Below are 14,606 nucleotides of genomic sequence, written 5' to 3'. Positions count from 1 at the left end.
AGCCAAAAATAATTACTATCACTAACTAAATATATAAAAATATAAAATTATTATGTATAAAATATGTATACAACAACGACATCCAGTATAATCCTACAACGGCTCTACAATGCAGATTTCCCTTCTTTTTATTCAAGGGTCCTAAAAACGGCTGTTTTTGCGGTTTCCCCGTTAAAAGCATTGGGCTTACGCAGTTGGGCTTATTATTATGGGTCGGGTCAAGAAGAATTCGGCTCGAATGATTGTTCGCGACTTTCCTCCCTCCGTGTTCATATAACACAGAAGAAGCATGGTGGCGTGGGCTTTTTTTGTACTCTTTTCTTCTACACTGTAAAAAACACTTGCATTTACAGAATCACTTCAAACCTAAAGCAAACGCTTTCTCACACTCTATTTGAAAAACCTAGTTTTCTGAATTTTTTGTTGATTATATTTTAATATGGAGGAGGAGCGGCCCCAACAACAATCATTGGCGGCGGCGGAGGGGGAGGAGGAGGAGGAGCGGCGTCCGGAGACGACGCCAGCGGAGGACCAGGAGGAAGAAGAAGAAATGGGAGGAGGAGGAGATGAAGATGAAGAAGAGGCGGAGAATGATGAGTTGATCATGAAAGCACAAGCTTTAATGGAGAAAATCACTGCTGCGCCTGATAACCCTAACCCTAATACTATCCATGCCCTTTCTTCTCTTTTTGAAACTCAAGAATCCAGGTACAGTTTCATTTGTTGATTTCTTTGGGTATTCAGAATTGTGGGGCTTTAGTGAAGTGAATTTCGTGTTATATTTAAATTGAAGTTCAATTTTGTGGGTTTTAGGGATTATATTGATGCACAGGAAAAATTCTACTCGGCAGTATGTGTGGCTATTGGTGTAGAATTTTAATCTGTAGAATTTGTTGGGGATTTCAAAATGGTACAGATGGTTTAGCATTTAGCAATCAGATAAAGCAATGAGACACATGAATGTCATTTTAATACCTCCTATATATAATAACAGGGTAGTTAAGTTCTGTTACATGTACCTATGCTGGTCTTTGTTTTTTCTTTTTTTCTTTCTTCTGAATTTTACCTGGTTAATGCCTAGACGTGCTGTCTTATAAAAAACAGTAAGAAGCCTTATAACAGAAAAATAACAATATAGTAACTCGTGGATTATTGGGAGTTGTGCTGTCGTGCCTGTGCTAATTTATCTTGCTTCTAGTTATGATTATTGGGACACTGGTCCGATATGATTTTATCTAGTTTTAATGTTTTCAGTGCTGGTTGCGAAATGATTTGGTTTGTTATTGGGTTCTTAGTGCAACATGTCTTCTATATTGGCGTGAAATAGTGTACTTACTCATCTTTGTGAAACCATTTTGCTATTTGGAATTGGGTCAATTGTAATCTTCTGCCTATCTCAATCTGCCCTTCCATATCTGAAGGAGAAGACCAAATCTGTTTTGTTGAGAACATATCTAATTCACCCAATTCGTGTGTGTGTATATTTACAAACAACATGGAGCTGGAAGAGATGAATATTTTACTATAATTGTACCTCCATATTAGAGTACAGCTTTTGGATTCTTTTACCATGATATGAAGTTATGAACTTAGATATCATCTATGTTTTATTTGTTGACCAGTTACAAGATTATGCTGTCAACATAGTAAATGTTTCTGGACTGTTTAGATATCATCTATGTTTTATTTGTTGACCAGTTACAAGATTATGCTGTCAACATAGTAAATGTTTCTGAAGCCAAACCAATTAGCCTCGGGCCTTTGCTAAAATATGTGAACCTAAAGTTATGAATTTTGAATCAAAATGATAATCATGACTAGTATCGTGTATACGTAGTGCTTGCAGGATATTGGAGGTCTAACTGCATTTTCCTAAATGTTGGGTTCTTTGTGACAATTGGCATTGCTTTTAGTTTCTTGCTGCAGTGGTCAGGTTGACTGATACTTTTTGATCTTTAAGTTTACTTCTTTTAATTTCTTCTTTTTAATTTCTTCTTTTCTGTGTAAAGGTTTTATGCTTGCTTCATTAAAGGACCTGAGCTCTGTTACCCATCAGTAATGAAGGGAAGGGGGGAGGTGGAACTAGTTCAATTGCATTTTTAGTATAGTTGCGCCCAGTGTCCTTTTTTATGATGAAGAATGCAGTATATTGGAGTATGTGGATCTTGTCTTTGTTGTGGTTTTATATTAGTGCTGCATAATATTCAGGTTTTTTAATTGTTTCTATGTTTAAAAAAATTATGCGGATGGTCTCTACCTTTTCATTAAAAAAGAGAATGCGGATTATGCTTGTTAGAAACTGCTGTAAATACTTGTTACGTTGCATGATGTGTTTGGACAGCAAGTTGAAAAGTAGATTGCTATTTTATTTCATCACAGTTTTAAGATGGGTATCTGGAAGTTATCATTAGCAATTTGATAATTGTAAGTAGTAGGATACTACTGAAGTGCTACATGACATTTTCTTTTGATAAGTAAGGTGATGTTTTATATATCAGCATCAAGAGGATGCTGGTATGAAACATCTGTATACATAAAAATTAATTTTCACAGATTTGTAGAGAACTAACAAAGATAACCGTGGCCTCTATCCTGTAGCAAGTGCTACATGATATTATGAATAATTTCTACCTTTGCCTCTTTTCTCTCCCCTTTTTATTATCAAATTTATTTAATTTTAAGTCAGTGCCTTCCTACGATTATTTCCTACTTCAGGAAATATATTGAAACAACATGATAGTCGACCTTAATCAACTTTAACATAGTGGGGCTAGGTCTTGTTTCCTGCTTGCATTATTCAACACATCCACCTCTTGTCAGAGGTAAATACATCAATGCTTTGTCTCACCCGTTGGAACAAGACAATGATAGCTTTGTTCACTTTTTCAAGTGCAGATACATGGAAGAGAGTGGTCATTCTGCCTCTAATAACAGTCGGTCTTCCCATAATGTTGGACGACTAGGAAACCTTATCCGGGTAAGCTGTAGTAGCTCTTGCTTTTCTTCTTTGACATTTGTATCTGCACCTCGTATACCAGTGTGTCGCAATATTAACTACTCACTTCCCATCATCCTGCAGGACAATGATGAATTATTTGAACTGATATCTTCGAAGTTCCTATCTGAGAGGAGATATTCAGTTTCTGTGCAGGCTGCTGCTACAAGGCTGCTTTTTAGCTGTTCACTAACTTGGATGGTAAAGTTCTATTCTTGATTATTTTATTTATAGGATTGTTTTTGTCATTGTTATGCATGTAGATTAATACATCGCAAATGGAATCCAGTATCCACATGTTTTTGAAGACACTGTGCTGGAAAATCTAAAAAGCTGGACAATGGATGACACAACCAGATTGTCCGGTGATGATCATTATTGGAAGCATGAGACAGGTGATCGGAGGTCCTCCGATTCTGAGATGCTGAAGACCTACTCCACTGGACTTCTTGCTGTATGCTTGGCGAGGTATGCTCTTAGGCCCATATCTTTATTGGTTTTATGACACATCTCCTGTTTCAGTCATGTTCATTATTTGCTCCATTGATGGTAGTGGTGGTCAAGTAGTTGAAGATGTGTTAACATCTGGGCTCCCAGCAAAAGTTATGCGCTATCTTCGGATTAGAATTTTGGGGGAGACCACCACAAGCCAAAGAGATGCAACAGCTTTGGTGGATGGCAAAGCATCATCTACAGGTACTGGCGTAAGAGCTAGAGAGGAATGTAGAAGTAGATTGCGGCAAGTTGCAGAAAGTTCTCACTTAGATATTACCAGAGTAGCGGAAGACGGATTTCATGGTGATCAAGTTATGGATAAGGACCGCGATAGAAGTGCCAGTAGGCATATACGTGGGGATGAACGTTGGACTGATGAAGAGCCACCTGATTCTATGGCTGTTGATGAGGATAGTTATCAGCCAGATGTAGATGGTGAAGAAAGATGGCATATCAGAGATTTACGTGAGGGAAAGGCAAAGCCTGGTAACAGATCCCTAAGGGAAGAAGATCAAGATGAGAATGCTAGAGATGACTTATCAAGACGCAGGGTGAATCGTGGGTGGACAAGACACAGAGGACGAGGTAGGGTTACTGAGGGTGTTCCAGAGAATGAAGCAGCTTTGACCTCTCCAGGGTCCACAAATAGATTGGGTGGGCAATCTCGGAACAGAAATTTAATCCGAAATCAAGAATCGATAAGAGCACCAGAGCAAGAAGAATCTGAGTAGGACTAATGTCGATGGTTTTGTGATGGAGAGGGATGAAAATGATGAATGTTTCCTAGAATGTAAAGTCGGCTCCAAGGATATCACTGACCTGGTGAAAAAAGCTGTTAGAGCTGCTGAAACAGAAGCAAAAGCAGCTAATGCTCCAATCGAAGCCATTAAAGCAGCTGGTGATGCTGCTGCAGAAGTAGTCAAGAGTGCTGCTTATGAGGTTTGTCTTCAGTTCTTATCCTGTGTAGTATTTTACGAATTCTTTGTTGATTTTTATCTTAACACCATCCCTACATGTCTCAGGAGTTTAAGAAGACAAATGATGACGAGGCTGCAGTTTTGGCTGCTTCAAAAGCTTCATCCACAGTCATTGATGCTGGTATTGCAGTTGAAGCTTCAAGGTTGGTGTGTTATTTTTGCGTATGAGCCATCCCCAATTGATGACTGGAAAGACATTTTATTTTGCCTTCATTTGCGACTTTCCGTGATTTACAGTTAACTTATAGTAATGTGGTGCTGAGACATTGTAGGAGTGCTATTTCTGAAGGTGAATCACAAGATATTAAAGCAGCAGCACAAGAAGCAAATGAGGATGTCGATGAATTCTTCATATTGGATAGCGACTCTCTTGCAAAGTTGAGAGAGAAGTTCTGCATCCAGTGTCTTGTTATTTTGGGAGAGTATGTTGAAGTACTTGGACCTGTGTTGCATGAAAAAGGAGTCGACGTTTGTATTGCGCTGTTGCAGCGCAATTCCAAACATAAAGAGGGGGGCAAGATTTCGCTTCTTTTGCCTGATGTTCTGAAGCTAATATGTGCTATGGCCGCACATCGGAAATTTGCTGCAGTATTTGTGGATCGTGGTGGCATGCAAAAGTTGCTTGCTGTCCCAAGAGCTCCTCAGACTTTCTGTGGTCTTTCTTCATGCTTATTCGCTATTGGGTCAATTCAGGTAACTGTCTCTCTCCATTTCTTTACTCCTTTTAATGTTATATTTTGGTTGGGTATACCCTGAATCTTGATTCATAATGACTTATTAAAATAAATCTTGATTGATTATGGCTCTAAAAATTTTAGTTGCTGACTGAATGAAGTCCTTAACTTCTGAAAAATGATTTCACAGGGAATAATGGAACGTGTTTGTGCCCTTCCTTCAAACATTATTCATCAGGTGGTTGAGGTGGCGCTTCAGCTTCTTGAATGTCCTCAAGATCAAGCCAGAAAAAATGCTGCTTTATTTTTTGCGGCTGCATTTGTTTTCAGAGCTGTTCTAGATGCTTTTGATGCTCAGGATGGATTACAGAAAATGCTTAATCTTTTGCATAATGCTGCAGCAGTGAGATCTGGAGTTTCTTCTGGTGCATTAACTGCTTCAGGGTCATTACGAAGTGATAGATCACCACCAGAGGTGCTGACAGCATCTGAGAAACAGATAGCATATCACACCTGTGTTGCTCTTCGCCAGTACTTCAGAGCACATCTTCTCTTGCTGGCGGATTCAATTCGTCCTAATAAAAGTGTTCGCAGTGCTGCCCGAAATATCCCAAGTGTTAGGGCTGCGTATAAGCCCCTTGATATTAGTAATGAGGCTATGGATGCAGTTTACCGTTTAATACAGAAAGATCGAAAACTTGGTCCTGCATTTGTCAGGGCCCGCTGGCCTGTAGTCGACAAGTTTTTAAGTTCCAATGGGCATATTACGATGTTGGAATTATGTCAGGTAGTACGTGCTTCTATAAAACCGTTTATTCTTTTGTACTTGCATATGCTTTCTGCTTTACTTACTATATTTTCAAATGCAGGCTCCACCTGTTGAGCGTTATTTGCATGACTTGCTTCAGTATGCTCTCGGTGTACTTCATATTGTCACTTTAGTACCTTACAGCCGTAAACTTATTGTAAATGCAACATTAAGCAATGACCGTGTGGGTATAGCTGTTATATTGGATGCAGCAAACAGTGTTGGTTATGTAGAACCTGAGGTATGGTCTCAATGAACTCTCATTATGCGATTCAGATGCTTATCCATTTATTTTGATATTGGTAGATTGTTGAAGCAGCATTGAATGTGTTGGTCTGTCTCGTGTGTCCTCCACCTTCAATCAGCAACAAACCATCTGTATCTACGCAAGCACAGCAAACCATTGCTAACCAATCTGCAAATGTTCCTGGTGGGGAGGCCAGAGAACGGAATCCAGAAAGGAGCGAGACCAGGGACAGAAATGCTGAGCGGTTTATTCCAGATCGAGCTGTTAATGTCTCCAGCCAGAATGAAAATAGAGAAAGGAATGCGGAATCTACTATACCTGACCGTGGAAGCGCATCAGTTCCTGGCACATCCGCGGTCAGTGGTACTTCTCAAGCGCCTGTGTCTACGGTGGCATCAGGATTAGTTGGAGAACGGAGAATTTCATTAGGTGTTGGAGCTGGTTGTGCTGGCCTTGCTGCTCAGCTGGAACAAGGATACCGCCAAGCGAGAGAAGCTGTTCGGGCCAACAACGGTATTAAGGTCCTCCTGCAGCTCCTCCAACCCCGGATTGTTACTCCTCCAGCTGCAATTGACTGTCTTCGTGCTCTTGCTTGCCGAGTACTTCTTGGTTTAGCAAGAGATGATACAATTGCACACATATTAACAAAACATCAGGTAGGCTCGTCTTGGTCACGATTCTACTCATTTTGACCTCTGCTAAATAAACTAAGGAAAATGAACGTGAAGTACCATGCACAATATACCTATTTGAATGTTTGCATTTTCTGCCTAAAGAAGAATCTATATCCATTTTTCTGTCTCCAATTTCCCGCATTGTTGACATCATTGATTTCAAGGATTGATTGTAATAACTGGTGTATGTGATTTTGTCTGTTGTTATATTTATTCTAACATTTCTTACCTTCAATGTTTCTTGAAATGGTTAAAGGGTTGATCCTTAGTTGAAATCAGTCGGTTCAGCAAATGGAAAGCTGCTAGTTTCTTCTTATTTTTTTTATAAGGTAAAGGTATCAATGAATAAAGTACCAAGATGGTACACAAAGGTACATGACAGAAGGCTCAAAAACAGCCAATTACAGTATTCCCCCTAGCATCTCTAGAAAATCCTAGTATTCTTCGACATTTTCCAGTATGCTACTCTTACACCAAAAGTATAAAGTGTGAAGATCCTTTTGTTCTTAATTCTAGAGACATCACTTCCCTGTCCTTCAAAGCATGACTTGTTACTTTCCAACCATATCATCCAAAAGATGCAATGATGCATAGAGGGACAGTTCTCCAAAACTGTTGCTGCGTTTAGAAGTGCTAAATTCTTAAGAATATTGAGCCGAGTAAGGGATTTCAATCGTGGAAATATTGGGCTTGAAAATAAATACTCAAATTGAAGCTACCCGTGGATGCGTTTCCAACCATTTGCTATATCTGAAACCACCGTTATCTGCACTAGTTGCTCTCATGAAGTTATAGTGTTGGCTTGACTGGAACTCAATAAAAGATACTAGTTTGACACACTGGTGCTTAATGTAACTTATGGTGTTAAACCAGAAGATGGTCCAATGGACAAGGGAAAGGGTATGCATCCATCAAAAGGGAAAGAGACGAGACAAGTAAAAGGAGAAAGCTGCTGGACTTGTTTCAGATCATTGCCCTATGCTTTTAGATACTGGTAGAATAAGTTGGAGAATCTCCTTTTTTGAACCAAAATATGTGGTTGTAACCGGAAGGGTTTAAGGAATTGGTGAAATTATAGTCCGAGAGATTTACAATCCAGGGGTGACCTAGTCTTGATTAGCGGCAAAGCTAGACTTGCTAGACTCTGTGCTCTGAGAAATTCTTTCCTGACTTGGTGGTGGTAGGAACAAGATGTAACCGAACAGTGCCAACGAGAAGGGGGACAAACAGGGGCTTCACCTGATAGTCTGATGCAAGAATTAAGATCGTTGTTTTAAACGAGGTTAAAGGGCAAAGTAGGATGGATGTTGATAGCTCTAGAAATAAGCTGGGAGCAGAAGTCGTGTAAAGAATATTAGGTTCTTACACCGCCAAAATGCACAAAGGATAAAAAAACTTTATTTAAAACTCTAGATAGATTAAAACATGTTGGAAGGGGAGAGTGAATCAAAGAACGCATCACATATTACTACCCGTCCAGCTATGAAGAAAACGAGGAGGGGAGACCTAGTCTGAATGCATTACCTTTAAGGAAATCAATTTCGATGAAGAATTAAGCTCTTAGGGCAGATTTTTGAGAAAGAGGGTGCAGGAAGCGGTGTGGAGTTGTGCTAGGGACAAGGCACAGTAGTAATGGTTTCAGTCTTGCCTTCTCCCGCTGTGTTTGGGAAGTGGTGTAAGTTGATGTTCTCTTATTCTTAGAGGATTCTTAGCGGTGTTGCATCTTGAAAGAAGCCTTAACTCCTTAGTCATTGTTTTGTTATTGTATAACCCACGTCATCTGAAACTTTAATCTGTTAGACATGATACATTTTAATTATTTATTTTTGGGTCTTTCCCACGCCTTCAAGTGTGGCTCCCATACCTTTCTATGGGTCAATCATGTCTCTATCTCTTTTTTTTTTTTTTTTTTATAGCGGGTGTTAGTAATACTTGTTAGGACCTCTGCATGCTCTAATATCATGTTACTTTTCGTAGCCACCTCATCTAAATGTTAAGCTGTCAGAGAGAGCAGCTTCCAGATGGGTAAGTATGGTTTTAGTTTGTGAAATTTTGAATGGTTCATCAACAAAATATTTCACATTCTTTGCCAAGAAAAAGAACCAGACCTATGCATGAAGGGACACTAAAATAGAAGTGTCTATATAAATGAGGTACTTACTCTATCCTAGAAAAAGAGGACACAACTTGTAGCCAGACTCCACTTTGGATTTTGCAATGGATGAAAAGAATTATAAATTATTGGATAAGGGAGTACCAAAGCAAGCTTGTTGGATGGTTCGAAAGGTGTTTGAGGCAATGGACAGGTTACACCTTACTAGCAATTTGTCACAAGGCATAGTCATAAAACAAGTGTACCTACAACTACTAGGTGTATTTCCAAAAGTTCCATGGAAAGGATTGATGTGTCAAAACCAAGCAACACCAAAAGCCATCTTCACCATGTGGCTTCAGGTGCAAGGAAGAATGTTAACAGCTGATAGCTTGAAGAAATGGGGAATGCAGATAGATGGCACTTGCTGTTTCTGCCATCAAAAACCAGAGACGGGAGATCATTTGTTTGTCGAATGTGAATATGGTAAATGCCTATGGCACATGCTCATGCACTGGTTGCAAATTCAGTACCCTCCTATAGACTCATGGGCAGCAAATCACCAATGGATAGTTATGAAAACTAAGGGCAGATCTCAGCTGGCAAGAGTACTTAAGCTAGTCTATGCAGAGTATATTCCCGCACTGTGGATTGAGAGAAATTTACGGATCTTTGAGAAGCAAACTACTGCACGGGAGATCCTAGCTAGGAGAGTTGCGTGCATATGCAACTTCAGAGCTGAAGGCTATATGCGAGTGTTGCCCAGCAATTGTAAATATTAGTCACGATAATGTGATTAGCGAGACATAGAATGTAGAGTGTTTTGTTGGATACTTTCTTTTATCTTGTAGAGAAGACTGAGATGATCTACTCAGATTTGTAAATGTTAAATTGGTGATTAATACAAAAAGTTCAATTACCAAAAAAAAAGAGAAAATAATTATTGACCTATTATCGTAGAAGCAATGTTTACAATATCATTGCATGGGTACTTGCAACATCACTAAGTTGGTGCATTTGTGGGTGGAAGACAAATCCAAGATGCAAGTTGTTGCAAATAAGGTTGTGGGTTATTGATTTTCTTTATTGTTCTCGTTTTCAAGGGGATATACTACGCAGTGACTTGACTGTAATAAATTTGTTTTATGTTTTAGTTCCATATTGCAGTTAGTGCAGATGTGTGTTGTGTAGATAATTTTCCAGTTAGCACAAACATTTAACCTTTCTCTAGTTTCTGTATGCTTGAAAATCAATGTCCAAGATTCATCGTGGATGCCCTTATGCAACATCAGTGCAAAAGATTTGGTCTTCTGGTGTTGGTGATGTTGAAATGTACTTAGTTACATTGTTCTTTTTGTGGTTTTAGGTTGGGAAAAAGTTGTCCGAACTCATTCGGGATTCAGGAAACCAGACTCCCAGCAGTGAACAGAATCGATGGCAAGCAGAACTTGCCCAGGTGGCCATTGAGCTTATTGGGGTAAGAAAACACTTCCATCTCTTTCTGTACAATTTGTAATACTTGAATTGGAAATAGGGGCTTGGATACGAAGAAGTTGGATGAAAATTTTGAGTTTTATGATCTCTCTCTCTTGGGGGGGGGGGGGGGGTTGAGGGGGCAGGAACTACGTGGGGGGGGGGTGTATTTTCACAGGTTTTCTCCCGTGTTAAAGCAAACAAATTGGACGATCATTTTGATGATCTCTTTGGGGGATGGGAAATGAGAGGGGAGATTGAGAAATTTCACTGGCTTTCTCCTGCAATAGAGTATTTCTACTCCTTCACATCTGGATTTTGTTTTATCGGCTATCTAGTGTCAATCTTATTAAGTATTTCCCTCCATTGTTAACTCTTTGTTAATCCATGCTTTCTTAGGTATGACTATATGTGATTATGTGCATTACACTAATAATTTTGTAAGAATACATCCGTAGCTCTAATGTTGGCTTAGATTAACACACACCCACACTTATTTGTTAAGTACTAAATTCACGCTGAATAGAATAGTTGGTTTGATTAGCAAGCAAATGGTGAGGAGAAAATTCGAATAGATTATGGACTAATAATTGGATGTTGCATCTCATTATCATTATGTGAAGTTGTATCAGTTTATTTGAGTTTAATTTTTGGAGAAAGGGATCAGGGTTAACAAAAATCCAAAAAGTAGGTCAAGACATTTGGGACGGCGAGAGTGATATATTAGTTTTTTGGAATGCTTATACAGAGTGATCTTTCAAGTGTACTCTGCAGAGTTGCCTATCATTCCTTTTTTTTTTGTTAATTGAGGTGCAATGGTGTCTTTTGTAATTTGATAGGTTGTAACTAATTCCGGGCGTGCAAGTTCGCTAGCTGCTACAGATGCTGCTACCCCAACATTAAGGCGTATAGAGAGAGCTGCTATCGCTGCTGCTACTCCAATCACATATCATGCAAGGTAAATTGGTGTTTGCTCCAACCCAATTAAATTTGAGGATCATGGTTTTTTTCTTTTTTCCTTTACTATTTTTTGACCTCCTTTGTCTTTGAGTTCAGGGAACTGCTACTCCTCATCCATGAACACCTACAAGCTTCTGGTTTGACAGATACTGCAACTATGCTTCTACAGGAGGCTTTAGCTGCTCCGTCATCTCTGGCACATCAAACAGCTGGGCAGGAGATGTCATCAGTTCAAATTCAGTGGCCATCTGGTCGTGCACCTAGGGGCTTCATGTCAGTGAAACCGAAGCTTTCATCATTCGATGAGGATAGCGAACAAAAATCTGAGTCGATTCTCTGTTCTTCAAAAAGCAAACCGTTGGCCTTTTCATCTGCACGTAATCAGTCCTCAAAAACTCGTCCTGCTGAAACCTCTCCAATGACATCAAGTAGCAGGTTCAGTGCGAGAAAGTGTGTCACACCTACAACCACAGCAGAAACTCCATCTCTATCTTCGATAAAATCTGGTGGAGATCCAGACATCATGTTTAAAACTCCCATTGTATTGCCAATGAAACGTAAGTTAACTGATCAGAAGGAAGGTGCATCAGTACCATTAGGTAAGCGACTCAATACTGGTGAACATGCAATCAGGTCTCCAGTCTGTGTTACTCCAAATGTGGTCCGTAGAAGCGGTCTACAATCGGATCCTAATTTGCCTTCAACACCAAATTCTACTGTGAGAGAGATCCATAATCGACCTGGTTCAAGTACTTTTCCAACTGAAGGTGATGATAACCTGTGCAGCAATGGTATGCTGACTCCAATGGTGTCGTCTTCTCAACACGGTCTTCTAAGTGATATACAACCCTTGAATGCAGAGCGTTTAACCTTGGACTCTGTGGTTGTTCAGTACTTGAAGCACCAGCATCGCCAATGTCCTGCTCCTATCACAACGTTACCTCCCCTTTCGCTCTTGCACCCTCATGTCTGTCCTGAACCAAAACGAAGCCTTGATGCACCATCAAATGTGACATCCCGGCTTAGTACTCGTGAATATAGAAGTTTGAATGGTGGGACACACGGAAGGCGTAAGGATCGACAATTTGTCTACAGTAGATTTAGACCATGGCGAACTTGTCGGGATGATGCTGGTGTCTTATTGACATGTGTCTCTTTTATGGGAGATTCTTCGCAAATTGCTGCTGGCACCCATTCAGGGGAGCTGAAATTTTTTGACTCTAACAGCAACAGTATCTTGGAAAGCTTCACCAGCCACCAGGCACCTTTGACACTTCTACAGTCATACCTTTCTGGTGAGACTCAGATGCTCCTGTCTTCAAGTGCTCATGATGTGCGGTTATGGGATGCAACTTCTGTTTCAGCTGGGCCTAGCCATTCATTTGAAGGTTGTAAAGCTGCACGATTTAGCAATTCCGGTACAGCATTTGCTGCATTATCTGCAGAGCCATCCCGGCGTGAGATTCTTCTATATGACGTTCAGACCTGCCTAGTGGACCTGAAACTTACAGACACATCCAGTATCCCTTCGGGTCGTGGACATATGTATTCTCTAGTGCATTTTAGCCCATCAGACAATATGCTTCTCTGGAACGGGGTTTTATGGGATCGTCGTGATTCTGGCCCAATACATCGTTTTGATCAATTCACTGACTATGGCGGCGGGGGCTTTCATCCTGCTGGCAATGAGGTAAAGATTATTCACTTAATTTCCTTTGCGTGGATAATATTGTAAGCCTGATGGTAAATCTTTTAAACAGTAGTTCATTGTCACCTTTGTGGATCTTTAGTTTTACCTTTGCTGAAACTCTCATCTCTTTATAGGTCATAATAAACTCTGAGGTATGGGATTTGAGGAACTTCAGGCTTCTGCGAAGTGTACCTTCTTTGGACCAGACAGTAACAACATTTAATGCGAGTGGATGTGATATATGCCATCTTGAGGAGAAATCTTGAGGATGTCATGTCCGCTTTCCAGACACGTCGTGTTAAACACCCACTCTTTGCTGCTTTTCGTACGGTAGATGCTGTTAACTACTCTGACATTGCAACCATTCCAGTAGACCGTTGTGTCCTTGACTTCGCGACAGAGCCAACTGATTCTTCTGTTGGGCTGGTCACCATGGATGACCAAGATGAGATGTATTCTTCTGCTAGGGTGTATGAAATTGGTCGGAGGCGGCCAACAGATGATGATTCAGACCCTGATGATGCTGAAAGCAAAGGAGGAAGAAGATGATGATGACATTGACGAGGAAGCAATCCTTGGAACGGATCTTGATGGGGATGGTGAAAGCGATGCTGATGATATGAGCAATGATGATGATAGCGTGAGCGAGCTTGATGACGAAGAGGATGAAGACGGAGACTTCATTGTAGATGGTGTAGACTTCGGTGGTGGAGCTGGTATATTGGAGATTGTGACCGACGGTGAAGATGATGATGACAGTGAGCTTGTTGAATCCTTTAGTAGTGGGGATGATGATGATGATCTCTTGTAGTTGATTTAGGTTGCTGGAAAATAGATGTAATCAATGGATATATTATCATATAATTTGCTTGGCAATGTAACGTTTTTCATGTATTTTAGGAAGGGCAAATTTATTATTTTTTCCCGCCAGTTTCGAGTTCTCTTCCTGTTTTATCCATGGCGAGGCTTCTGTGCATATATGAGTCAGAAATGAAAGAGAGTACGCTTTTTGGTCCGCTTCTTGTTTGGAGATTTGTTTTGGATACAGAAATCTCTATGTTTACCGGTTTACGCTTATATTTTGGATTTAAGACAGAGGCACATATATACAACTCTAAAGAACAATTGACACTCTTTAGCCAATAATTGGCATTGGTATACGCAGCCCAAAAGCTTTGGCAATATATAATTTTGTCCTACTTTCTCTACATTTTTCTTAACGTAAAATTGCATGGGCGCCCTCATTTAGCCTATACCTACTTTTTAAATTTTTTAAAATTTATTCCTACTGTTTAAACAATTTTAGACCTTTTTAAAAGTGATTTTATATGGTGTTTGTGAACATATTTTAAGGCAGTTTATGATGTTTTATAGTAGTGAGTTGTTGTGACGCTTTATTTTTTACTATTGCGTAGAGTTTCTTCTTTTTTCTTAATTGCAAAATGGGTTCGTTAGATTTATTGTTGTTTTGACAAATTGATGATTGAGGTTTGTTCTTGATGATATTTGGAGGTTATGTTT

General features: G+C 39.8%; 1 protein-coding gene across 1 annotated transcript; it reads left to right on the top strand.

Moving 5' to 3' along the window:
• LOC109235795 (DDB1- and CUL4-associated factor homolog 1-like) lies at window positions 253-14,011 on the top strand. Its single transcript, XM_019402050.1, is given in 17 exon segments — window positions 253-708; window positions 2,896-2,977; window positions 3,080-3,196; window positions 3,285-3,463; window positions 3,549-4,211; window positions 4,213-4,429; window positions 4,513-4,610; window positions 4,740-5,160; window positions 5,332-5,928; window positions 6,011-6,190; window positions 6,256-6,852; window positions 10,329-10,439; window positions 11,275-11,393; window positions 11,492-13,085; window positions 13,220-13,308; window positions 13,310-13,616; window positions 13,618-14,011. Coding segments are annotated over 17 exon segments (5,919 nt in total). The 5' UTR covers window positions 253-439; the 3' UTR covers window positions 13,897-14,011.

The sequence above is a fragment of the Nicotiana attenuata genome, chromosome 12 (assembly GCF_001879085.1).
Source record: "Nicotiana attenuata strain UT chromosome 12, NIATTr2, whole genome shotgun sequence".
NCBI lineage: Eukaryota > Viridiplantae > Streptophyta > Magnoliopsida > Solanales > Solanaceae > Nicotiana > Nicotiana attenuata.
Note: the sequence above shows the minus strand (reverse complement) of the source record. Positions and strands in the feature narration are given on the sequence as shown.